The 27,230-nt window shown below is 34.5% G+C and overlaps 1 protein-coding gene across 50 annotated transcripts in view; it reads left to right on the plus strand.

The window, feature by feature from the left end:
• The window catches only part of Nrxn1 (neurexin 1), a 1,121,547-nt gene that overhangs the window by 1,054,687 nt on the left and 39,630 nt on the right, over positions 1-27,230 (plus strand). Inside the window, exon 1 of one of the 50 annotated variants that reach the window (XM_021253875.2) lies at positions 14,522-14,720. The exons of 48 other annotated variants lie outside the window; for them this stretch is intronic. In XM_021253875.2, coding sequence (XP_021109534.1) covers positions 14,688-14,720 — 33 coding nt within the window. In that variant the 5' untranslated portion in view covers positions 14,522-14,687. Of the gene's footprint in view, positions 1-14,521; positions 14,721-27,230 lie in introns of those variants that run through there. One more of the 50 variants, XM_021253876.2, reaches the window with a different exon arrangement.

The following is a 27,230-nucleotide window of genomic DNA, read 5'->3' on the forward strand; positions in this document are numbered from 1 at the left end:
AGAACTCTTCCATTTATCCTGGTGTGTAACTCTTTGATATGCCTTTTAAATTTATTACTTGGTCAGTTGGTGGCTGGAAAAGAAGAGACAGGTCTATTCCAGGCAATATTATTAGAAGCTGACCTGGACCTTACAGGTAGACCATGTTATTTATCTTTTAAAGAGAAACAATCTCACAAAATGCCTGCATGGGACAGGGTTACTCTTAAGACCATGACAATGTGAGGCAAGATAAGGCCATATCATTCTTTCATTTAAAAACAGATAAAATGAGAGCCGCTATGTAACCTACAGATACTCAAAACATATCTTGGTTAGAATGAGTGCCTTCTACTTCTCTAAAAATCATAGCTTTATCTTTACTCTAGTTTACTCCAGCAATAGATAAGATTTACTGAAGGACTTCATCCTAGAATTACTAAATTACTACCAATTCCCCACAACATTCGATTCAGAATAAAACTCTGGTTTCTGAAGCCCTCCAGAATCATTTAATGTAAGCCCAAATTATTTAATAACATCCTCATACTGAGGTGCTTCATGGTATCTTGATGTGGGCTTTTTCCTTGCTATTGTGATTAATAAACTCAAGTTGTTCAACTGAAGATTTGATTCCAAGGGTGTCTTGCTGGAGGACATTGATAGTGATTTGTTGGTTGACTCTTAGTTTTCCAACTTTATCTACCTGGAAAGTGGACTTGCTAAGAGCAGGAGCTTTGTTATCTTATTAATTACTGTATCTGGAGTCTTAAATAGACTTGGCATAGATAGCCCTGCCATTTAGTAGGCCCAGTACATATTTGCTGAATGACTTATTTGATCTTTTTATATGGAAATTTATTAAGCCTTAGAGCTGTGATTTTCAAATATGGATCATTGGCCCAAAGACTCCAAGGTTCAACTTTAAAGATATCAACCTGAATTAGAAATGTAAGTTCTTTGTTTGGTTTTTATAGGCAAATGCACACAAGTCGTTGAACTTGGAGTTTTACAGCACAATTAAGAATTGTCTACCTGCTTATTAAGAACCTTAGCATTCTAAGCTAAAAATAGCATACAATTATAATTTTTCAGAATTCAAACTGAACAGGGCCAAGGATGTAGCTCAGTGGCACCATCCCTGCCTGACAAGTACAAGGTCCTGAGTTTGATCTCTGGTACCAGAAAAAAAAATTCAAACTGAATAATCTAGAGTTTGGCTGCCTCATAGTACTGAGCAATTTCAAAGCTTCCACTCCAAAATGCACCTGAGCAGATAGTAGGAATACCTATGCTATTTCTGTCAGATATAATTCACAACTGATATTAAGTTTGCTTTTAAATTAATTTTTAAGTATAGTTGCAGCATGTGCAATTTAGTTTATTTAGATTTCTTGTTAATTGCTATAATGGGCATAGATAGGTTCATCAACTAACATTTGCTAATGATTAGCATCTCAGACACTTATGTTTAACAGTTCAAATATTAATCACCTATAAATAAATATCCATAAATCTTCCCATTCCTTGCTTTCCAAATTTACTTGCACAATGATAATTTTATAAATTGTTAGTGTTCACAAGTGGACAAGCATACTTCAGGGCTTTCTTTTTCTACCTAAATGGGTCAAGAACAAAATTAGTTTCAGGTGAAATATCTAAGAGAACTCTAGGTTTTGAGCCACCAGGCTTTCAGGTTTTGTGCTTTCTGATCCAACCCCAAGTTTAGGTAATGTGGACCTCTTCTGAAAGTAAAAGACAACCAGCATGTCTGCTGTCCCATGGCTTCTGACAAAGGAAGAGACACTCAGATGTGTGACCCCTCTTTTTATTTCCATGTCTAGCAGTGATTTGTTTTATCTACATAGATTTCAGCATGAAAAGTCTTTTATTCAGCATATACTATTTTTTGACAGAATAGTCAAAACAATAATCTGATTACCAAGGCGATGGTAGACATGAAGTCTCTCTTTGTGGGTTTTCTAGAATAGGAGATAATGGGACCATTTTCTAAGAGTCAAAGAAATTATTTAGTATGTAATAAAGCCTTTAATTTAGCAGAACTGTTTCACTCTTTAATATATATTTTCCCACCCATCTCATTCAGTAGGGATGAATGTATGACTGTGTCATTTCTATGAGTCTCTCTCAAAGGATCTGATTTTGAAGTAGAACAAATAAAATTATAATACTTGTAACTTTTTTTCTTTCCATTCATAGAGGTGAACCTGTAGCTTCTAATCAATTCAAACTGACAGTTCTTTCCATGTTATTAGCTTTCAATTGTTTTGTAGTTGTGGAATTACAACTAACTAAACACATTGTACCTTGAAATACTGCCCGACTAATATGTCAGGGCAAATTTAACAGGAAAAAAGAAACGTAATAATAACTTCCTTAGAATTCTCTTTATGTATGTCTGTTCTAAACATCACAGCTGCTGCCTAGGATAGCAACTGTGTTTCATCTAGAGTAAATTCAGATACAATTAGTTTCTCCTTCTATTTAGGTAGAATGTTAATGTAATAGACTCAAATTTGACAACTTGTATAAATATTACTACATCACATATTTTGAAGATCACTAAAGGGATAATAAGACTCTTTGGGTTTAAATAAGTCAATGGGTCAATTAATCAGTATTACATGGTGATGTACACTGCAATTACAGGCTACTACGTACTATAATTGATATCTAAACTTGGTGAGACATGATCTTCTCCATTAGGAAGCTTTCAAACAAGAAAATAAAAGTAGCATATAGGTGTAAATTATACTCCAAAAATAATAATCACTTTAGTCTCTAAATTTTGTACTAAATCTAGAACACTAGTTTTCGAAGAATGATCCAGGAAGCTTTGAGTGAACAGTAGTGAAGGTGGGGGATGTAAGACCTTTCCAGAGAGATCAAAACTATTTTCATAATAATTCTAAAATTTATTTGCCTTTTTTACTTTCAAACTCTCACAAAGGTACAGTGAAGGTTTTTACAGGCTACCTGACTTATGATACTATAACAGATTATAGAAACAGATATAAGTATCTGGGTGTCTTCTATTAAACAAGACATTTAAAGGATTTGCCAAAACACAAAACAGTACTTTCCTTTTGAAAAATCTGTTTTTAAAAATATAGCTATTTTAAAATTTATATCAAGCTAACATTAATTGGGTTATTATTGTTATTTTTTAAATGAGTTAAACATTTAACTTTTTCATTTTTAATTTCTAATACAGTATATATCCATAAATAATCTATATAAACAATATATTTCTGGAGTCATCAATAATTTTTAAGAGTGAAAATGGGCTTCAAGACCAAAACATTTGAGAATCACTGCTTTAGAGAAATGCTAGACTAGTTATGATAAACATGCGTGCTCTGTGTCTTTTAGGGTTCTAGGAAATTTATCCTTTCATTTAGGTCAAAGTAATATGTAACAAAGTAAATATCCTTTTTTAAATGTCCTCAATGTGTGGTACTAGGTCTTTTTATTCTTTCATGGCAATGGTCTCTAGAATATAATGCATGTTCTTCACAGAGTAGATGGGCTTTCCATTATTCTACAAATCAAGCACATTTCCTAGGGTCATGCCATCGAGGCATTCTGTACCATAATTTGTTACCTATTTATTGATATGTTTCAATCAGATATTAAAGGTTTTGCAAATAATATATTAGTAATAAAGATTTAACTTCTAAAGAGAGTGAATAAGGCCCAGGGATTTAGCTCAGTGGTACCATTTCTGCCTTGTAAGTGCAAGGTCCTGAGTTCAATCTCTGGTGCCAAAAAAAAAAAAAGAGAGTGAATAAGCTTTTGTGTCTGTTTTAAATAACAAGCAATGTAGGTTCACGGTGCATCTATGGCAACATCCCTTCCACTTTCACTCCATTATACCTATGTGAGAGAATATGGCATTGTATCTAGTGATGGGCCAGGCTTCTGTCCTCCATTTGTTCCATGTCAAGGTGAAAGGAAAACTGAAAATCTCTAAAGCAATCAATGTGTCATTTATAGAAGTGAGGAAGCTCAATGCACAGGAATGACTTCACTATTTTCCACTGATCTAATTAATGTTCACATGTAAACAACAACTGAAATGCAGCCTAGCATTCTCCAGAGTACAGGCAAAATCTTATAAGTTGCAAGATAAAACATAGCATTCTTCCAGACTTGGCATGAATCTATACATAATTTTCAAAGAGAGAAAATTCAAGTCAAAGCCTTTGGTCATCATTAAATTTAGAACACTGATTGCTTCCATAGGAATAAGTGATGTCAAAACTGAATAATGTAGAATAATTGTAGAAATGAAATAGTCTAGGCAGTGCCTAAAATAAGCTTCTTCATGTTAATAATTGATAATATTTGCTACTGTTTACTCACCATTGAATATGTGCTAGTTTTCTTGTTCTTACATATTCTTATTTATACTTTATGGAAATTTTTAGAAGTGAACTTTGCCATTGTTGTCACTTTAAGGATGAATAATCTGGGACATAGCAAGGTTGAGCTAACTAGCTGACCTAAGACTTAAATCATGAAACCACATCTGTCTGATTTCACTGCCTGTGTCCTACCCACTAAGTTATTTTCTTCTGTCTAGCCAAATATTACATTCATATGATTGGCAAAATAACTCAGTCCTTTCATTTTGCAGAAAAGGGCACACCAACACGGACAGATTAAATGGTTTGTATAGTGAGAAATTAAAAGAAACAAAAACCATATGTGCTCTTTTTATTCCTTAGGTGGTCATCTGGTACTCACAATACAGGATATGGGCCTAGAGGTCCTTCTTCTAAGAACTTTCAGACTTTCAGAATCCTTGCTAACTTCTGTGGCACGTAATGTGTGTGTGTATGTGTGTGTGTGTGTGTGTGTGTGTGTGTACACATGTGTGCACTTGGAAAAGGACTCTGTCTTGTTTTTATATTTTTCACAATTCTTTATACCTGCTAGGCTGTAATATGTGTTAATTGAATGATTGAATGAGTAAGTGAATAAGAGTCCAAATAGCATTTTCCTGGGTGCTGACTCTAGAAACTACTGCTCCAGAAAGCATTTCACCCTCTCATTGCCACTGACTTCAGAAAGTGTCCTATAATCTTGTTTTGCATACTGAATTATTTTTTTGCACTTTATTAAATTCTTTTATTGGTACATTGTAGGTATACAACACAATTACATTTCTCATTGGGAATTGTACCTGTACATGAATTATTAATAAGGATTCTTGAGAAAAAATGTTTTCATCCCCAACAACCAAGTTTTTCTTTGGTTATTTTTTTAAACACCATTTCAGTGTAAACTATTTCAAAACTAATTTTCTCAATTTGGTTAATTAAGAAAATTCAGATAGGACTAGTGATTTCACTAGAATTAGGGATGAAATGTGTCTCTGACTGTGAATGTTGGCCACATTTCTATGATTTAGATTCTCTATCTCTCAGATTACAATTAAGATATTCTTGCTTTGCCTACATTTCTTACCATGTTTTGGTAAGGATAAAATAAAATAAAAAATTGTACTTTAAAATAAATCAAAATGCATAAAGTGATAGAACATGTAAGGATAACTGCTGATGATATATTTGTTATATAATTCCTTATCAGTGGTTATTTTTACATTTTCAGTTCCTCTTTCAGTGATGCCATGTACATCTGTATTCTCCACAGGTGGTTTCTAATCCTGTTCACTAACCCTAACATTTAATTCACCAAAGCTGCTTCTTTTTGAACTAGAAAGAGACATTTTCTGACTCCAGTGTACCTAAAAGTTATTACCTAAAGGATTCAGTGATCTGTTTCACAGCATGTCACAGCATTGTGCCATCTAGCCCCAAAAGTAGATCAGAATAAAAAATACAGCCCTACAAAATACATAAATATAAAATTATATAAATAAATGATAATAAAAGACCTATAAAAATATAAATGTTCCTAGAATTAGGTGGCTATAATAGAGTTAGGGAGAGAAAGCTTTTTACCCAGACTCATGACCACAGACTTGAACTTAATCATCACACTGATAAATTGATTTATCATTACTCACTTGCTTGACAAATATTTATTGAAACTCTATGTCATCAGGTCTTTTGTTGGAGGCTGAAAGTCCAAAGATGAAGTGGACAAAGGCTCACCCTTGAGTTGCTAATTATCTAGGAAGAAGAAAAGGAAATACACAAACTACAATAAACCCAGAACTATCTGATAAGTGTTACAAAGTACTAAAGGAACACAATGAAAATAATGACTAATTTTGCTGAGGGGGCTTTGGGAAGGCTGCAGGAATAAAATAGCATTTGAGCTTGGTATAATACAATGTGTAGGAGTGTACCAGAATTTTTTTAAATGGGAAAAGGGCATTCCCAGATAGAAAAGACAACATGTTCACACCAATGAAGATGTAATAGAACATAGCATGCTGGAGACAATGTGAAAATTGGAACAAGTCTTTTGAAAAAAAGTTTGGCAGATTGTTTCAAGATCTATAAAATCTCATACGGTATATCTTTAGCCCAGCCATCCCACATATGGGAGTTAATGTTATAAAATCAAAAGAAGAAAAATGATATTTATAATAGCAGAAATACAAAATACAAATGGGTTTATTATCTAAAATATATAGTTATGTGAATTGCCACATATTATTTCGATTAATTCTATTGATATTAGAATAATAATCCAATATCCTATATCAAGTTGGAAAATGTATAGTTATGTCACTATATAAACTATTAAAACAGAATAAAATTACATCTTTATTACTACAACTCTTTAAAATAATGTGTATATATACAGATAAAATGAAGAAGAATCCAAAATCAAAATGCAAACAGCAACAGCATCAACAACAGTCATGGAAGAGTGAGTCTCAAAGTTGGGTCCAAAACAACCTACCTCAGAATCTAGAGCACATGAGTGTGCAGTTTGCATCCTCATTGCTACAAATAATTCAGTAGGTCGGGAGTGAGGCCAGAAACTGCATTTTAAATAGGTACCCTAATTCTAAAGCACTTTAAAGCTGTAAAATATTGAGTCACCAAGCAATAAATACATCAGCCTGCTGTAATTTTTCTCAGGTAATGTTCTCTTTATCTGAGTATACACTTGAGAACTTGCGTTCACTGATTTTCTTATATGGACTGAACATATTCAATCGAAGCAAAGCTTTGCTTCTAGCTCATGCTTCAGTTTTATTTGAAGACAGTTTTCTCTCTGAGAAGTAAAATTACAGGTTCTGCATGCTATGTTCATTCTTCTGTAGGTTTTGGTTTGGGTGACTTTTCTGAGCCATTCCTCACACTGCTCAGAATATCATTGTGTGGTCCATTTTCAAGTGTGAAGGGAGGAAAGGGACTCTTGCTTGATAATATCTGACAAGCTGCACTCACTGACGGAATTTCTCACATGGTCTGTCAGTGTACACCAAGTAAGTTAAGGTTTTATGTTCCTTTTCCTTTAGTTCTTCACTTGTCTCCCTCCTTTCTTTCCCTCCTGTCTTTTTTCTGACCTTCCTTCTAACGGACTGAACCATGGACTATGGCTTTTTTGATTAAGTCTTTTAATCAGTTATCCACTAAATGTATTTGGTCACTGAAAGCCCTTGTCCTACTCACTATATCCCAACAAGAATCAGTTCCTTATTAATCTTGTTCTTCCGGTCTTTAGGTTGTATCAAAGGGAACAATTAGTTAGCCTTCTGTCAAAGTAAGAGGAACATGTAGTATGCCAAGTAGCTCAGAAAATGTGAAGAATGAGTTAAGGATTGTCAGCATAAATCCTAAAGAGATTAGTTTCAAAATGCATGTTTAGCACAATTACTCTTTGACCTTCCACTCTCCAACCTAGAAGCCAGCTAGGAGAAAAACAATGACAGGAGAATTTCTGGACAGCACACTCCTGCTTCATCTTCATAAATCATTGTGCGTGCAGTGGACTGGGGAGTTTTTTTCTGGGTGGATGTATTATCAAAGAACTGAAGAAGTTTCATTTGATGTTAATGGATACTGATTATACAAAGGAAAGCTTACTTCTCACTAGAAATCTAGAAAATCATCCAAAGAAAAACTCTAGTATAAGTGAATATCAAGGATATGCAAAATGCCCCTACCTGGATACATGCACTTTCATGCTTTCTGACTGTAGCAGTGAAGTAGGGACCAATTCAGCTAAGTGCCATGTTTATCTGTGGATGTGAAAGGGTCATTCCATTCAAAATGCTGCTGTTTGCACATTTCTTCTATGCACAATTAATATTCCTTGTAGAAAAATATTTTCAGCTATAACATACTTTATAAATTCCTGTTTGGGAAACCATCCCTTAATAGATAGTTCTTCATCACCTGAACTTTTCTATTCTACTATCTAAAACTACTTTCTAGTCCAAGTTCTTTTGGTGAACATTACTCCTACCACATTTTCCTTTTTTATCTTAAAAAATTCTCCTTTTGATTCATTAGATATCCTGTTGATTTCTTGAAGAATAATTATGAATTTGAAACTCCTAAGAGGGTCTTGAGGTTAATAAAGTATGAAGCTAGAATCCTTTTTAACAATGCAGACCTCAGGCTACATCCAAGTCAGAAAGACAATAATTCTTTGGGGAATGCCCAGAAATCCAGATATTCAAGTTTCTTGTTGGGTTTTTTTGTTGTTGTTGTTTATTTCTAAATCCTGGGGTTTAAACCCAGGGCCTAGCTCATGCTAGGGATATGCTGTAATGCACAGAGCTACATCTCCAACTCTTGGTATTTCTTAGTAAACTTTGAGCAAAACTAGTCTAGAGCACTCATAGTTCTAATTGGGAAAGAACATTTGATAGGTAATCAGGAGACTTTCATTTACTAGCTTCATGTATGTAGATGTTATTAAATTCCTCACAGTCTCAATCTCTATTTTTAAAATCAATATAATAATTTTCATGGTAAAGTGCCATTGAAAAGGTTATGAGGTCACATTTTAAAAATTCATTTGTTTTTTCTTTTTTTCTTCTTGTAAAGTATACCTAAACCAGCCAAAGTGGTACACACCTGCAATCCCAGCACTCCAGAGGATGGAGCAGGAGGATAGTGAGCTCAAGGCCAGCTTGGACAACATAGCAAGACTCTGTCTCAAAAAACCAAACAATAAGAACAACAACAACCAATAAATACTTAGAGAAATAACAGGGGAGGGGGTCAACAGTAGCGAAAAAAATGCTTATGTGGAATTTTATTCAGGCATGAATTCCTATCTATCTCTAAGTCATGCTTTCAAATATTAAATTAGTAGTTAACATGAGTTTAGTGATATTTCAGAACTTCAAACTAGTATTAGCATAATTGAGGGTTGGGAAAGCAAAACAAATAATAAAACTTATAAACTAAGACAATTTGATATGATTTTCCACCATTTCTATTTTTTCCCTTTTCTTAAAACATGAAAATATTCAAAAATATTTCCCTGTACTATATTCTCTCTCAACTGGAGCTTGCTTAGTGACATATGTCTTTTAAAAGTCAGCTATGCATTCTACTTCCCATTCATCATGACTATGGTGCAAATACAGATGAGAATTTACATTTTAAAAAATCTTAGCAGCTACTCAAATGCTTCTGAAAGGAAGATACTCAAAACTTCTTTTGTATTTCATAAGCTATAAATACACATCAGAATATTTTGGAAGATCATACTGTCTTTCTTGTATAAGGAAGGCTTTCAATGACTTCATCCAGCGTAAATGACAGATGGAGAGCACTTCGGAGCCTTTTAATGCCTCTCCTATTTGACATCAACTTTTCCCCTTTCTCTAAATCTTAATCTGGTTCATAATTATAGTGACTCTCAAGCATCTTGATATTGTCATGTTATGTTCATCTATTGACTAGAATGATAAAGAATGCCACTGACATGTTATTTAAACCAAATTATGTAACCTCAAATCCATCAACTATAAAATGAGGTACTGGACTATTCCAGATGTAAATTTTTTTGCAGATGTAAAAATCTATCAGTCTTAAGAGAAGTATGACATCCAATATTGCCCTGCATCACAGAGTATATGATAATATCCATGGATAACATTTGTGTATCTGTGGCTATTTTTTATGATCATGATCTACCTCCCCCCTTCCTATGCAGACTTTTTGAAATATTTCCTTACCAACCAGAGCACTAATTTGGCTGAAGCAGTTACAGTGTCCAGGTGGTTCTGTAGCTAAGCCCTGCTGCAGACTTGGAACACCACAGGCTTGGCAAAGTGTGGGAACTGACATGCCCAGAGCCATAGGAGCGAAGTGCCTAAAGCCAGTCCTGGAACTCGATCCCCAGAGACCTTTCTTATGGATGGAAAGACTTGGTGGGAGCCTAAGCCCAGGAACTCTAGACACTACTTCTAGGAGTAGAAGGTGGCGCGGTTCCTTTTCTGCAAGCTATGATACAGGAAGGCCTAAGATAGTGTTTGTGTGCTTTCTTGTTTCAAGCTTGCCTTTGTGGATAAAGAAGCCCAAAACTACATGCAGCCTAAGAATCATACTGAGGGTTGCAAAAGCCCTCAAAATATTTCCTTCATATTCCCTCATATATTTTCTCAACTAGTCCTCTACTGAGCCCTGTAATGCTATCTTTTCTGGCTATATCTTTAAAAACCTCAATATAGTAAAGAAGAATAAGGACTTAAAATTATTTGTATTGTTAATCTCAATTATATTAATTTCTCACTTTATTTAAATTTAAGAAAAAGCCCATGAAATTTACCTGACCAGCCAGGCAGCATTAGCAAAGTCTCCCTAACTTCTTTTTCAACACATTTTTGCCACTGTCTTCCTACCTTTTTTTTTTTCCTTAAATTCTTTTATTGGTACATTTTAGGTATGCAATACATTTACATTTATCAGTGGGTGCTTGTACCTGTACGTGATGTATCTTGATTTTTATTTTTTTTCCCATTACCTGTGGGCCCTTCACCCCCTCCACCCTTCCCTATTTACATAGACCCTTCTCCATTTTTGGTGGGAGTGCAGACTGGTGAAACCACTGTGGAAATCAGTATGGAGATACCTCGAAGAACTAGGACTGGAAGTCCCATTTGACCCAGATAGTCCCCTGCTAGGTATGTTCCCCAAAGAATTAAAAGAATCATACCACAGTGATATATGTGCACCCATTTTTATAGCATCACAGTTTGTAATAGCTAAAGCTTGGAAACAGCCCAAGTGCCCATCAACTGGAAACTGGATAAAGAAGATGTGTTTTTTTTTTTTATAAAATGGAGTACTACTCAGCCATAAAGAACGAGAAACTAGAGACATTTATAGCTAAATGGATGCACATTGAGGACATACTCTTAAGTGAAATAAATAGGACACACGTGTAAATACCAGATAGTTTCTCTAGTGTGAGAAACTGGAACTGTAAATAAGAATTAAAATGATTAAAATGAATAATTGATAATCTGAAATAGGAAAAGGTCTAAAGGTATAGGGGTGGTGGGAGGGGAAGGGGAAAGGAAAGAAGGGAAAGGAAAAATTAAGAGAAAGGAAAAAATGGAAATGAAATCTATGTCTTCCTACCTACTTATCCTCAGGTGTGGTTTCCTCTTCTTCTTCATAACATAGTAACTTCGGAGTGACCTAGGGCTTGGTCCTTAGTCCAAGATCTCTTCTCTATCTAAATGTTCTTACCACTTGAAAATATGCATCTCTCAATATAGAACGCTTTTTAAAATTTTTTATAAGTAGAAAATTTCGGTGTTCAGAGCACAGTGTTCTGTCTATGCGCAACTGGCATTTGAAGGCTGTAATTCTTTGTTATGGGAGCTCTCCTGAAGGTAGTGGGAGACTAGCAGCGTCCTTGGGCTCTTCCTACTATACCAGTACATCCCTAGTTGTAACAACCAAAATGTCTCTAGCTATTAGCATGGCTCCATGGAGGAACACCATTACCCTTAAATAATTTAGAGTAATTTGGAGTAAATAAAAAACTTCTTTCATAATGCAGATGTTTAGTCCTTGACTTAATTTAGCCATTTCAGTTTTTTAAAGTTATAGGAATCTGAATGATAAAAGTTAGGTTGTGGATGAAATAAGCCTCTACAGAATTGAGAGTACAATCAAATGAAATTGATTCTGTTTTGTCTTTAGTCCCACCTACACCAGGTGTTGGTAAAAACATGCACATCTTCTTACCTTAAAGCAGCAGTAAACAGGGTCCTAAACTGAGATTCAAGTTTAGCTCTGCTACTTCTTGCAAAGTTCATTCAGCTGAGAAAACTAAGCCTAGAAGCTTAACTTTTCTTTGCCTTTCACATTCCTACCTATAAGAATCAGAGATAATTTAGGTGAATTGTTGCTATAAATTATAAGCCTTGTAATACATAACAGGTTTTCTTATCTCTTTTTTGTGTCCAGAGATGAAAGAATTAACAATGATAAAGGGATGTGAAGCTCTTGAGCTGAGATTGCCCAACCCCATATCTAGCAGCTGCTTTCTTGCTCTACCTGTGGATGCTAAAACAAGCCACTCTTTGTCCTTACCTTCAACATTTCCCTCAAAATATCTACCAGCCAGGTTCTTCTGGATTGAAGTGAACATAGATAGTTAATTACTTTTAAGTTAGAAAACATGGACTTGATAAAAAACATATACAAAATAGGCCATGATAAAACTATACCTCATCTTCCCTTTTGAACTCAGTCTCTGTCAGATTTAACCGTGATTAACTGAAATTTTATGTCCTTCTGGAAATTTCCTCTGATATGCAACCGTGTGTGTGTGTGTGTGTGTGTGTGTGTGTGTGTGAAGTGAATATAGCCTTTTACAATTTAAATTTTGTACCTTGGATTTTTCTTCCAATAACAGTACAGCTTAAAAATATCTTCATATAATCCATATGAATTGATTACATATTTTATAGCTGAGGAATATTTTGACTGTAAGGCTATACAATCATTTATCTGATCTGATCGGTTCACTATCAATATTCATCAGTTCACTAGCAATAACTATTTAGAAAGTTTCTAGTTTTTGGCTGCTACAGTGCTACAATGAATAGATTTAATGTTGATGTTTTATTATTTTCTTTTTTATGAGAAGTATGTGAGCTTTCATTTTTTTTCTTTTAAAAGGATAAATCCTTTGTCAAGGATTATGTTATTATTGAATAAATAGGGCAAATAGATTGAACACATGACAGTGTTTTAAAGAATTAGAAAAATGTTTTATTATTTTCTAGTAATCAATACTGAATAAAAGAAAGGAATTTGAAAAAAAATAGGATTCAGTCTTTCAGAAATGTGTTTTAAAAACAGTAGTCAAAACAAAATGATCTTTGAGATTTCAGCATTCTAAAGCTCAGTTACAATTGACTGATGAAGGGGTTTCTATTAGTATTTATTGGATTCATTTTTTTTTTTAAGCAGTGTTGGGTGACTCTAAAAGGTATTGGAATTAATCCTTGAAAATGCGTGAATATCATTAAACCTGGGCAATGAAAAGCAATAAGGAAAAATGCCCAGAGTATATCTTTTTCTTATATAAATTTTATTCCTGAAAATCGTTCAGTGTTTCTTTTCAGTTTTTTTTTAATCTCCATGATACTGTCTGTGAAACATACCATTCTCTCATCCCCTGTAAGCTCCTGACAGACTGTATATATAACCATCTCTGCTACCTTGAAGAGATATCCAATAGTGTGTGTTGTAACAGTATGATAGTGGAAGCAGATGTATTTGGGGATATATTTCCATGTGGTATTCCAGATGTGTACCTCTTGCTTATGGAAGAATTATAAGAATTATTGTAAATTTCAAAGAAAAGGCAAAAAAAGATACATATTTCCATCCTTGAATTATACATTTCTTCAGGATTTGGGTAACAAGATATACATTCAACGTGTTTGTTTTTATTTTTAATGATGGATAAATGGCATATTTATCAGGCTTTAAATCATCTTTAAAGAAGAACAGTTCTAGTTGGCAAAAAAAAAAAAAGCATAATGCATTTCCTAATGTGTCATAACTGCCTTGAGAAGATCATCTCATAACAATATTCGTTATAAACTTGCCATTCAAAATATGCCATGGACTGCAAAGTAAAATAAATTAAAATTATAAAATTCTGAGGAAGATTCTACCAGGAAGGTTGCACGCTAATTGCACAGTTTAAAGGTTCTAATTTAATGTTAGGACAAAAGCATCATAATTATCCAAAGAGAAGCAAAGAAGAGTTTTAAGGTTTGGATGTATTTAAAAGAAAAAAAAGTTTCGCTTCTCTTTGGTGATCACATGGACTAGAAAGTAACAGGAGGATGATTCCCAGGGCAAGAAATGTAGGGTTTTGAGTCGAGGGGTCAGCGGGAGGTCCGTTCCCCTCTGGAGTCCCGGGCGGGAGCAGATTCAGCAGCCGCGCCCTCTGGACTTTCCAGCTGTCCACCCGCGCCGGCCCGCAGCGGACCGGACTGCAGCAGCCTCCCCGCAGCAGCGGCCAGCCATTGGCTCCGCGGCGGCACGTGACGCATGGAGCCTTTTCTGTGTCTTTCTCGCCCATCTGTGTGCAGGGCACTGATAGGCCAGGCTGATGCGCAGGCAATTTATCATCTTGATCTCCCACTGAGTCAGGGAGCTCTCCTGTCACCAGTATTGATTTCAGAGGATGGACTAAATTTCCTAGGATTTCCATTAAGAATTAAGAAAAAAGCTCTAAGCACGCAGGGTAGCCAGACAGACATGGATATGAGATGGCATTGTGAAAACTCGCAGGTAGCTTCTTTTATCACAGCCGCTGCCGAGCACAGCTTAGATCTGCAGCATGCAGGGTTTAAGATACCAGAAGCTTAAAAGCAATAAGGATGAAAATCAGAACAAACTCGTTTGGATAAACTGATTTTAAGATTGATATTAAAATATTTCTTCTTGGAGATTGCATGTCAAATTTATGCACGCTCTGTAGAAAATGTAGAAAGGTTGTTTGAAATTTTAAAATGTCCTTAAACCCTGAGCATGGTTGCTTCTAGTTTTGTCTGCTGCTTTTTGTGAGCTTCGGAGCCTTTTAGCATGCTTGTGGCAAGAACAACCAAAACGTGTGTGTGCATGTGTGTGTGCATATATATCTATCTATGTTTTAACTTGGTTCAAGTAAATAAGCATGAATAAAAGCTGCTTTCAATACTTGCCAGACTGCTTATTATTGTTGATAACTTGGTGAGATTTTTGCTTAAATGTGCTTAGATTCTTACTATGCATGCTTTTGCGGCAGAGTGGGATTTTTGTTGAGAATTTGTAAAGGTGGAATGTCTGAATTACATGCATGTTTGGTACAACAAATTGTATTTGTGATCAGTGATTAATAACTACTAGAAGTATTTCATGATGTTAAGATTTGAGTAACATTTATTTACAAGAATTATGTTTACTGAGAACTATGGGTGTCTGGCATAATAGAAATGTTTATATTTTTAAAATAGTAATTTTGATTTCTTTCAAATATAGCAAGATTTTAATTTTTAAAAATGCTTCCAAGATGAAAGGATGAAAGGAGTTTTTTTATAAAGAAAAATATTAACCTAGGAGAAGTTTCTAAAAATTGCTGTTTATGTATGCGAGAGATTTTGTGCACGGTCGGGTGTGTATGAATTCCTTGAAGAATTGTTTGACATCTTTCTACTTAGTCCTTATTCTTTGAAGAGCAAAATGCCTTGGCATTCACACATTCCCTAGGCCCATGGGAATGAGCGCTAGCAGAAGTAAGAGTGTGGCCAGATGGACCGGCATCCTTGGCAGTGAGTGGAGACAATAGGTGGGGGTGGAGCCGATGGAGGACAGAAGGGAGTACATATTAGGAAGAGGCTGCGGGTAGGTGCGCTTGATAGTGGCCTCTCTTTTCAAGGGAACTTCTAGTTGTATCTTGCTTTGATTTTGGAACAGAATGGATCTCTATAGGGAAAACTATTTTTCTTCAATTAGCCCCTGCCTTATAGATTAGGGAAGAAATTCCATGAATAGAAGTTGCTTTATCAGATTATAAAGGATGCATTGTTATGGGTTATTGCTTGTAATCTTTTTCTCTTAACCAAAAAGGAGCAAAATCAAAATTACACTGTTGCACTATTGGAGTGGGTGGCATCTAAATATAAATATGGCAATTACTATGAAATTTGTTTACTAGGCCCTAGATGAAGCATCTGTAGTGTTTACAAAATTTTTCCCCAGTAAGATTTCAGTTCTGAAAATATTAAGAGCTCATGCTAATTAACTATGATTATTTCTACTTTTAAATAGATGGTCATTTGTACAGTAATGTTTGAATGTTTCAAATATTTGTTGATTTTATCGTGAAATGTGACAGTTTGACCAAAGTTCAAATCCTGAAATGAAATTATTCTGTCAGCATCCTCCACCACGCCTTCCCTCAGAAAAGTCAGAGCACTAGAAAAGGATAAAAATCAAATTACTTCTGAATTCCTTAATTTAATGATTCTTTTAAAAATCCTACTTGAACTAGACACAATTCTAGTCCTAAACAAATGAATTAAATCAAAATCATGTGGTCAAAATGTTTCAAATTAAACACAAATTTTAACATGTTAAATGTACACCTATTGATTCCTGGGTCACTCACAGCTCACTTTGTGTTTTTTTGTACTGGGGATCAAACTCGGGACCTTGTGGTTGCAAGGTAGGTGCTGGAACCACTGAGCTAAATCCCCGGCCACAGCTCACTTTGTTAATCATTTGGTTGGTGGACCTTGCAGATGGAGAAAATTTTTATTCTCCAAAGGAAATTCTGCCATGTTGCATATTCTTTCAGTTTACCTTTTAAACTTTGGCTTAACTAGAATTCTGACCTACACAAGAGTTTGAAGCTCTTTACTTTTGGTTCCCTGGAGTAATTAAAGATAATTTACTCAATCACTTACACTAATTTTTCCAGAGTCAAATGAATTCAATTTCTTATCATTTCTACAGCTATTTTCCTCCCTGTCCTTAGAAATTAATGGAAAGATTCCACAAAGCAGCAAAATGCTCCTCACGTGGCAAACTCCTTCTAATATTTCTAGAAAGAAATATACTCTACAAACAGAACTTTGAACTGATATTTGTATTTTTAGAGGGTGGATTGCTGCACATTAAGCAAAATGACCCGAAGACAAAGGACAAAATAAATATTTTCATTGCACACCCGAGGTTGCCTATTAGGGTAAGAGCCACATTCTCCTTATAGCCAGAGTGGAATTAATGTAGAAAAGCCCTGATGTGGTATTCAGTATCTGGTCACAATAGCATTTGGACTCAGCTGCCAAGCAAATTTCTCAACAAGACATTAACCAGGAAAAATGCTTACATATTTACAAAATAATTAGTGATGGAGCTTTGCTTATTAAAAAATGTTTGGAGTAGTTATGATGAAATGTTACTGTCTGTGTGCCTTCCATATGTGCCTTTAATTTATGAAATGTGTTCATCCCACAGCATCTGGATACATTATAAACTACAAGTACAATTAAGTATGATGGATACAATAAGAAGAATGTTTATTAATGGAAAGGGCCTTCTCAACTTATACTTTCTGTTTTTAAATGGGGGAAAAAACAAAAATGCATATAACCCCAAGGACTGTTGGCCTTTGTTTAAGTGCAGTTTAAGTATTTGAATGGCTAAATTTATACTTCTGCCCATTTGGTAAATGAAAGAAGATTTGATGCTGTCCAAATTAGTGCCCCTAGTTGCCAAATTATGCGCATTAGCAAAATCCATAGATGAATAGTGTTATTGAATACATACATACAGACCAACTGCTCTCTTTCATTATTTAGTCTTTTCTTTCTCCTCTCACTCCCTTTACTCCCACTCTTTATTCCTATACTGCTTTCCTTGTGGTTCATGGACTCAAATATCTGTAGTTAGAAAATATGGCATGCCATTTGCTCCATAACTCATAATTATTAAATATAAACAATAAGCTATATATAAATTCAAGAGAATAAGGACACAAGTTTTGCATTATACTTTCTTGTATATATTTAGTGTTTGAGTTTTTTTGAGTTCTACTAAGGTTACCAATATTAACCCAGAAGGACTGATTTTACTTTCTGCCATATTATTTACCTTTACTTGACATCTGGTATTTGAATCTACCAAAGGCCTCCCTCCTTCTTTACTCTGGCATAGAAAATAGAGCTAAGCACAGAATTGAAGAGTAAGTAGGTAGTTTTCAGTATTCAGAATAATTGAGGAAAGTCACAGGCAGTCATAAACTCATGAATATCTCTAGATTCTCTCAGTAAATTCAAGACAGAATGAGTCCAAACTGAATAGCAACCATGAATAAGCAAGAATATATGTTTTCTATTTTTGTGTTAAAAATTATATGTGATTATCACTACACATTTCTATTTGTTCTTGAAGTTTTCAACTTCATTTGGATTCACTTGATTAAATAGTAGTAACTATCTTAGAACTATATCCCCAAAAATGTGATAAATTTTTATTCCAGTGTTATCTTTTATATGTATTTTTGATCTGAAGATTAAGTCACAATGATTTTTTGATAAGAAAAATAGGTAACATACTTTTCTTACCATTTCCCCATAGCCGTAATGTAGTATCTTTTGTTATAAAGACTTCATTGTTTCAAATATTAATTAGTTTAAAAGACAAAACTACATATAATGGAGGGAATGACTTGAACATTATTTTAGGGGAAGAAAAGAAGTCGGTCCCCAAAGAAGTAATACCTGAAGTTTGTTTCCCTCACTTTTGTTTCCACTGCTTCTTTATTATCATGCAATGGGACTTGTAGGATACTAAAATCTTGTCTTTAAGCCTATTTTTAAGTTTTTGACCAAAGTATGATTATATTAAGTTTGCAGTTTAGATTTACTAGTAAATTCATGGACAAAGTGGGGTTTTGATGGTGCCTCTTTTTGGCTGACTTCTTCACAATCATCCAAATTGATTATAAACAAAATTCCTTACCAATCAAACATCAGTGAAATTAACTTTCTTATAGAAAAGATGTTTTACATAGAAAATTATAGGTTATATATATAAAAGTGTATATATATAACATATATATGATACAAAAGTAAGTCTACCTGTATGACTTCAAAATACTGCTGTTTTATTGTTAGGTTACAATTTTATGAAAAATTTCTTTAAACTCCTAAATTTGGAATTGCACAACCATATCCTCAGAAATTAATTCTCAATTACCCAATGTATGAACTCTTCACATAATGGCTTACTTTGCACAATTAAATGTGCTTTCTGGACTAACTGTTTTCCATTGATTTAAAAACTTCAAATGTTTATTACATTTAAAAAATTGTCTTTAATGGCATACCTTGACTTCTTCCATTACCTCAGCTAGATTTAAGTGGATCACCTATACATTAGTTATTTAAATCTATAACATCTTTACAGTTCAATGTAGTGTGTATGAAATGTGTGTCTGTATAAAGCATTGCTAGATATTTAGTTGCTAAATAGTAGATCTAAAGGTAGCATGGAACAAATCAGAAAATTGGCAGGGTATAGCTACTCTTGGATTTTCCCGAGAGTTTTCTTAGCCTTCAAGAAGTGTACCATCTCTTTACAGAATTATCCATATCAGTGCTTTTTGAAAAGCTGTTAAAATCTGTTAAAATATCTACTGACTGATTGATCTATACCAGAAATCTACTAAATGTCATCAGTGACTCAATGGAAAACAAGACATTTGTTGCTTTAAATGTCCAATTGAGCAGTCAGGACAAGTGTACCCAAACCCAAAAGAGCACTGAAGACTGAATTATTTATCTTGTAGTATCAGTTAATGGACCCATATTAACTGACCATCTGGTATTTACTTCATGCTTGGAGAAAGGGGAGTTCACTGTGGACTACAGAGAGACATTAGTGCTCTTGTGCTACATGTTCCCTGTGTGTGTTTGGAAAATCAGGTCGACTCCATTAGGCTACCCACTCCTTCATGTCAGTACCAGCCTCTAAGCTAAGACTCTGAGGGTGTTTGTATATCAAAAAAGGTTCCAAGAAGTTTGTCTCAAAATTAGTCAAAGTGATTGTTTCCTATTCTATATGTTCGCAGATAGTGTATTCTTAAAACTACTTTCCATGCTTTATGAGTAATAAAAGTAATGCAAAATGAGTCCACTCTTTGATTAAAATATCATCTGAATATTTAGTTTTTATTCATTGTCTTTAATCCTTCTAAGTAGCAGTTGTTGATAAGTATTTTTCATTAAAAACCATGAAGTTAGTTTTTTTAATTGATTGGATAATTGGAATATTGAGCCATTTTTTCCAATATTAACCTGAACACACTGGTGTAAGTATAATCAGAGCACCAGGGTATCATTGTGTGTTTTTGCAAATTAATCCAATAATAATTTCAGCATGCCTAATTCTACTCCTTTTTTTCCTCTCCTGATTTTCTTCTTTTGGGGAAAGGTGTGTTAAGTGTATGTTGGTATGTGTAGTAAGGGTCCATCCTTGGGTCAAACAATTTTGAATAAGTGATAATAATTACATAAACAGTCTCATATTGCTACCATGGTTATCAATACTATTAATTCCTCAGTGAGTACAACTATTTAAAATAATTTTGGGGTACTATATGAACCATTCATTAGAATTGACTGAAATGATACGTAGGTGTAAACCATCAAATTGAATAGTTTTTGATTGCTTCACAAAACCTCAAGCTAGAGATAAGTAAGTTTAGGTCTCTGTTCAAAGGCATCCATTGCAACCAGGGTTTCAGAGAATCCTGACTTTCTTGTTTTCCACACAGCCAATAAGGTTTCAGTTACAAGAAGTGGTATCATTTTAAACAGAAGTTCACTGATACAATAACAAAATAAAGGTTCACCTCAGCCTGTCTTCTTTCTTTACCTAGAAATCCTCTAAATGATGCATCAATTCTTTTTACCTCTTTAGGAGGAAACATGAAAACTTAAAATGATGAGATTAAGTAGAAAAGTATACACTTGGTTGATGTAATATATAGGATTTGATCAAATCTATATGGTTTATTTTTTAAATGCATGTTTTTTATTGGGAATAATTGTCTTTATAGAAATGTTGTAAACATTCTAGAGTGTTCTCCTATCATCCACCTTTCCCTAATGTTAACATCTTATACAACCATTGAATATTTTTGTATACTAAATAAAGTAGCATTCAGTTAACTTATTGTGAAAAGTGACTGGGTTTAACAATTCTTTTGTTGGAGATGCCACTGAATGTCATCTGACTCCTTTGGAAAATTTCAGTGTCACTTGGTTTGATTCCCACTTACTAGATATTTTAGGAGTAAGCACACTGACAGAAAAATCAGGCCTTTTTGTTTGTAACTGATTTTCCTTCTCCTTCCTCTAAATCTTGGCTTTATTCTTCAGTCTCTACCATTCTCAGCCCAACTCTCTTCTAAACCTCACATTCACCCTTTATAAGTACTCCCAAGTCACCTGAAATTTGAACAGCCCCCATATGAACAGGTTTTTAGGGAGAGCTAGTCTAATTTTTAAACATTTTCTTTTAACTGATTTATGTAAAGACATTATACAGGAGAAAGTTCTGCAGGTACTGATGTGATGAAAACCACCTACCTAATTTTCTGAAATTTGATATCCCCATTTGTAAGGTGAGGGGGTTTGTACCTCTAATACTTCTTGATTTCATAGTGTGGATAAATATAGCTTTCCTTTTAAATTTTTTTCTAAAGAAAAATGGTCCTGGAAGCACAGGCTGTTTTTCATTTTCTTAAATCATCTTGACTGAATTTGGAGATGAGTTTGCATCTAGGATGTTCTTGCAAATTTTTCATTTTGAAGGTACTGTGAGAATACTTAATACATGGCTTTCCTTAATTAGAGGAAGCTACTGTTTCATTTTCATAATGAAGAAAACAGAAGCTCATTAGCATTCTGTGAGTAAACCTGATAGGTTTCAGAGAATTGGGGATTTGGAATCCTTGAAATTCACAATAAGAAAAGCTGTAGAAGAAACATCGTCTTTTCATCTTAATGGTCGAAGAGAAATTTTGCAATATATACCTCACAAAAGCAAGCACAATTCTATTGAAACAAAGGATTGGGGCTCTGTACTGTCTATTTTCCTTGTGCTCTGAAACTTCCACTTTGCTAAGAGACCTTGAAATTATTTCAAATCTATTTTTCATACAATGAATGCTAAAAGAGCCAAATTATTCATTGTAAGTGAAAATATTTATTACCAGGTGTCAAGAAATTCTGGTTTCCTTTCTGGTATTCCTAATAAGGACCCTGTGGTGTAAAATCAAGGGCCAAATCTACTAAATAATTACCCAATTGAATGTACCTACCTACAATGTGTATTGTTAGGCTTTGTATCAATAAATGTTTTTAAAAGTGCTGCTTACTTTAGACTAAAAGTGCTTTATCCCCAAACCAGTTTCAAATTCCCCTCTAAGAAATGAGATGCACTTTGGCTTCTGATGGAAGTGGGAAGGAAAATAGTGATATAATCTACAACAACCCAGTCTGAGACAATTGCTTATCATTGATAAATAATGGATTTATTTATGGATAAATTAATGGAAAATAATTTTTTAAATGCCAAGTTATATTCTCAGAGAGCAAGACTTTCCAGGCATTCTTCTATAAATGTATGTGTTGGAGGGATCTACACTGGGAACAAAAGGTTAAGCATATAGAACAAATCGCTTTTATGGATGTTCTTAATTTATGTATTAAATCCAATACATCATACATGTATCTATAGTAATTAGAATTCCTTTTAGCAAGAACACAGTCTTCCTGCACACAAGGAAATGAAGGTAGAACTTTGACATTTATAATTTCAAAATTTCTTAAGATATGGAAGGTGTAATTGTTTCTTAAGGATTTGTTTGTTTGCTGTCAGAATCTAAACAGAAAATATTTACCCCTTCCCCTCACTACAAAGATCAATAGATGTTCTGGGAAATCAGTAGTCTGAAATATAAATTGATATGCACAGCAGTGGCTTAGCTTGTAACATAATCTTATAATGATAGATTTGACTTCCAGAACACAGCTTGAAATATTTCAACTTGAAAGTGTTCCTTGGACCTTACAAAGCTTAAGAAGCACTGTGGCTGTGTGGAACTAGGAAAGGAAGGGTAACCACACCTTTTTTTATTATGGCCATTTCTTTTTTTACAGCCACTGGAAGTATGGACCTGGACCTGCAGTGACACCTTTGAACATATGATCAATTTACCACCCTGGGTGTCTTTCCTGACAAATTACATGTTACATAATTTATTTTTTCATTCATCTCACCATTTTAAATTTACTCGCACTAATGGAATTAGCATTGTGAAAAACTTGGGTGGGGGCTGAAAGAGCTTCATCTCATAACCCACTCTCCCTAGACTGTGGTAATGAAAGTGAGAAAGAAGATGCCTCTCTTTGTTTTACAGTGTTTTGATTCATAGATGTCTGAGAAAGGGGAAAATGTCTGCCAGGAACTTTTCAGTTCTATGTTCTAAGTTTCAGTGTTTCAAATGGGAGAGACCTTTGCTGGCCCCAGGAGACCCAGCCCTGAAGGACCCAGGTAATCAGGCTGGTTCTAGATCACAGCTGGTTTGAGGAATGGCCTTGTACATTTTATCATGCTTCTTTTTCTTTAAGCCACATTCTAGACTTTTTAAATCACAATTTGTTTTACATCTTACTGGGTGAGAGATCAATTCTACCTTCCTACATCTGAAAGAGCTCTATTAAGTGTCTCCCTTGTAAAATTGGCTGAGACACCCTGCCTTTATCAAAACATATGAGAACATTTTCCTTTCCTTACCTCCTTTTCCCCGCTCACTTTCTTTATCATTTCCTGTTTGCTTGACTTCTCTTCTTCTACTCTGCTTCTACCAGAAATCTGCTAGTGGCATCTATAGCTTTCTTCTGCTTTATTCCTGTCACTTAAGAATCAAATTAGGAAACCAGTGCATAACCACCAGGTTGCTAAGTCACTAGCCATTATTCTTAGACCTTGTGGATGTCAGGAGAATTCCCTGAATTCTGTGAAACTGAAAATAAATACATTGCACACATCTTATTTATTAGGTGAAAAAGGATTCTGCAGAATTTTAGGATTGGAAAGGAAGATTACACTTTGTAGAGATACCTAGTTGGGCAGAAAGTATAACATCCTCAAGCTATAAATATCAGAAATTTAATTTTTACTGATAACTGTTTTAAATTTTCAGCTTTCTATTATTTGGATTTTGTTACAGTTTCCTTTTGAATCAAGACCATTATTTTCATTCAAATTTTCATTTAATGTCTTAATTCTTAGGATTCACTGCTCAGGGATAAATGACAAACATGTATCTAAAAATGGTATCACTAGTAATAATATATCATGTGAAAATATCCCTCATGCTGAAAGAATTAAAATTTTTCATTAAAGCCAATAATTACTTCAGATAACAATTATCACTTTTAGCCGAACATGAGCAGTTTGGAACCAGTGAATTTCATAGGAGTTAACATCAGGTCATCTGTACTGTTTCACCTCTGCCTGTCAGCCATTCATGAAATAGATTATTTATTTATATAAGTAGAGATTCACAGAAAGTTGTAAGAAAGGTACAAGGTGATCCTTGAACCCTTCACCTAACCTCAACGAATTGACACCTTGACTACCTGTAGCCCAATATTAAAACCAAAATATTGATATTAGTTTAAATCTGAGAGTTTATTCAGATTTCACTATACATGCACATGTGTGTGTGTGCTCATATAGCTCTGTGTGGTTTTATCACTACTTTCACAATCACCATACTTAACTAGACCATTGGTACAGACTCCCTTGCCTTACCTTTGATGGTTACATTGCAAAGGGACTTGACTGTTCTCCTGCCTTAACCTACTTATGCTGGGTTAGAAAGGGATTTGCAGCACATCATTCAGTTAGATTACTGTTAGCACTCTTAATGGAATCTCACATTGTGATGTACTATTCTGGACTAATTTCACACATTAGGTTTCCAAGTTATAAGGAGGGCAGATGTTTGGCAAGTTAAAAATAAGAGACTGGGGCGGGGGATTTAGCTCAGTGGTTTCAGTGCCTGCCTCGCAAGCACAAGGTCCTGAGTTCGATCTGCGGTACCAAAAAAAAAAAAAAGGAATTTATGCTTGGGCTGGGGATTTAGCTCAGTGGTTCTGCCGCCTGCCTTGCAAGCGTAAGGACCCGAGTTCAATCCCCGGTATCAAAACAAGAACAAAAAAACAAAACAAAACAAAACAAAAAACAAAAAATAAGAGACTGAAAGCTAACAAAAGGTTTATAGTACTTGATTGGCTTATTTTATCGCAAATCTGGATTTTTTTTTTTAAATGTGATATTTTTGCTGTGGGCAAATTTGTTAAAGGAACATTATCATTACATTACTTATCATTACATTACCATTACATTAGTATATCAGTCAAAGCATGCATGTTTATGGTTGTAATCTACGTTGTCTTATGGAAACTTAGCATGGTTGCTGAGAGGGAAGGAGGCAGTTGGTTGACATCCATAAAGAAGCCCAGAGATTTAGCTACAAATAGGTAATTAATATCTCTGCTCCCAAAACTGAATACCTCCTCCCTCCCATCCACGCACAAACAGGCCAGATAGTTTGAGAATTTTTTTCCCTTTCTAGCTTGTTTTAATGCTTACTTTAATTTAATTACCACTTATAAAACTGGAAGTTTAGAGTAGTTGGGAAGTGGCAGAGCCTATATAAAATTTACCCACTAACCTGTTCAGTATCCACTTTGGAGTAGTTTTAGTGCCACACAGATGAATCTGATTATTAAAGAGAACAGAACTTATTTGGAAAAAGTGTAGGAATAAAGGTTTTTCTATCATATCAGCATCAAAGAAACTAAAGATGTAAAAAACTCATTAGCTAATTGGCCCTATTTCCGTATAAATTTCAGTGAATATTTTTCAAAAAGCCTAATCTATTTTGGTTTAAAATAAGTGGGAACTCAATGCAGATTCTTCCTAGAGCTTGAAACTGCTGATTGTTGTATTTTGGGGTTGTTTTCTTTTTTAGATCCACTTGACAGTTCACATAGCTAATTATTGTGTTCTCATTTGTTTAATTCCAGCATTGCTGCAGGCTTTTTAGAATGGGAGTGGGGAGAGGAGTACCACTGTTGTTTCACAGTACATCAACAAGCTGTTAGAGTAAGGAAGGTGTGTGTGTGTGTGTGTGTGTGAGAGAGAGAGAGAGAGAGAGAGAGTTGGAGGATGGGTCAAAGTTAAAGCAGCAAAGTGAATTTTAAATAACTGTCAGAACTTCGTTGCTAATAATGCTTCTGTGAAGGGTTTTGTCAGTAATCAAATGGAGGGAATAGTGGGGTCCCCTTTGGCCTGATTTTGGCCTGATTTTAGCCTGATTTTGTGTAGGACATTCTGCATCATAATGAATCATTCACAGCAAAAGTTTTTGCTAGGAAATCTGAAGAATATAGACCTTTAGAAATACGGCTGTTCCTCACTAGTGAATAATTCTTTTTAAAAAATATTGACTTAATATGTGCAATGCTAATTTGAGATAAAAATGTCTTATAATTTGTAGGAAATTTGTTAATAACTATTTTATTTACCAAACACATAGCTTTAAAACTTCGCACTTTTAATGTTTTGTGCATTCTACTTATGGGAAAAATACTTTTGTCAAAAATTATTGTCTTTATTATCACTGAATCATAAGCTCATTGTTCAGGTTTTAGCATATAAAGCACTAAGTGAACCATTTTAAAACTGAGGTAGGGATAGTTGTTGAAATTACATAAAATGAGGCTTTTTGCATATTTTTGGTTGGTGACGCCACAGTGCTTGTCTGAGAGGGAGAGGATTCTATCACTGAACTGCATACTTTCACCGTCCTTCTTGCACTGTAAGATAGAACTCCTTTAAAAGAGATCTTGCACAATTCATTAGCTTAAATATGTGCTTTAACACAAGAGTCCTAAATAATTATTACACTTCTTGAAGGGTATGTCAGTTTTGAATGAGGAAATTAATGAAAATTCAGTAGAAAATTTTTACAGTTCTTGCACGATGAGAGTACAATTCTGTGTTTGCCATAGCACTGAAAATGGTATTGTTAAATTTATGTATCCACCTTCACATGGAGCAGCAAATTGAGGAGAGTGGCCAGCTTAGATCAGATAATAAAGAACTACCTCTCCATATCTGCATAGAAATAAATAAAAATGGTATTTTGTGGTTCCTGGCTACTGTGAGTGA

This window comes from Heterocephalus glaber, unplaced genomic scaffold (assembly GCF_053883595.1).
Source record: "Heterocephalus glaber isolate CG9 unplaced genomic scaffold, H.glaber_assembly_v1.0 deba00001457, whole genome shotgun sequence".
Lineage (NCBI taxonomy): Eukaryota > Metazoa > Chordata > Mammalia > Rodentia > Bathyergidae > Heterocephalus > Heterocephalus glaber.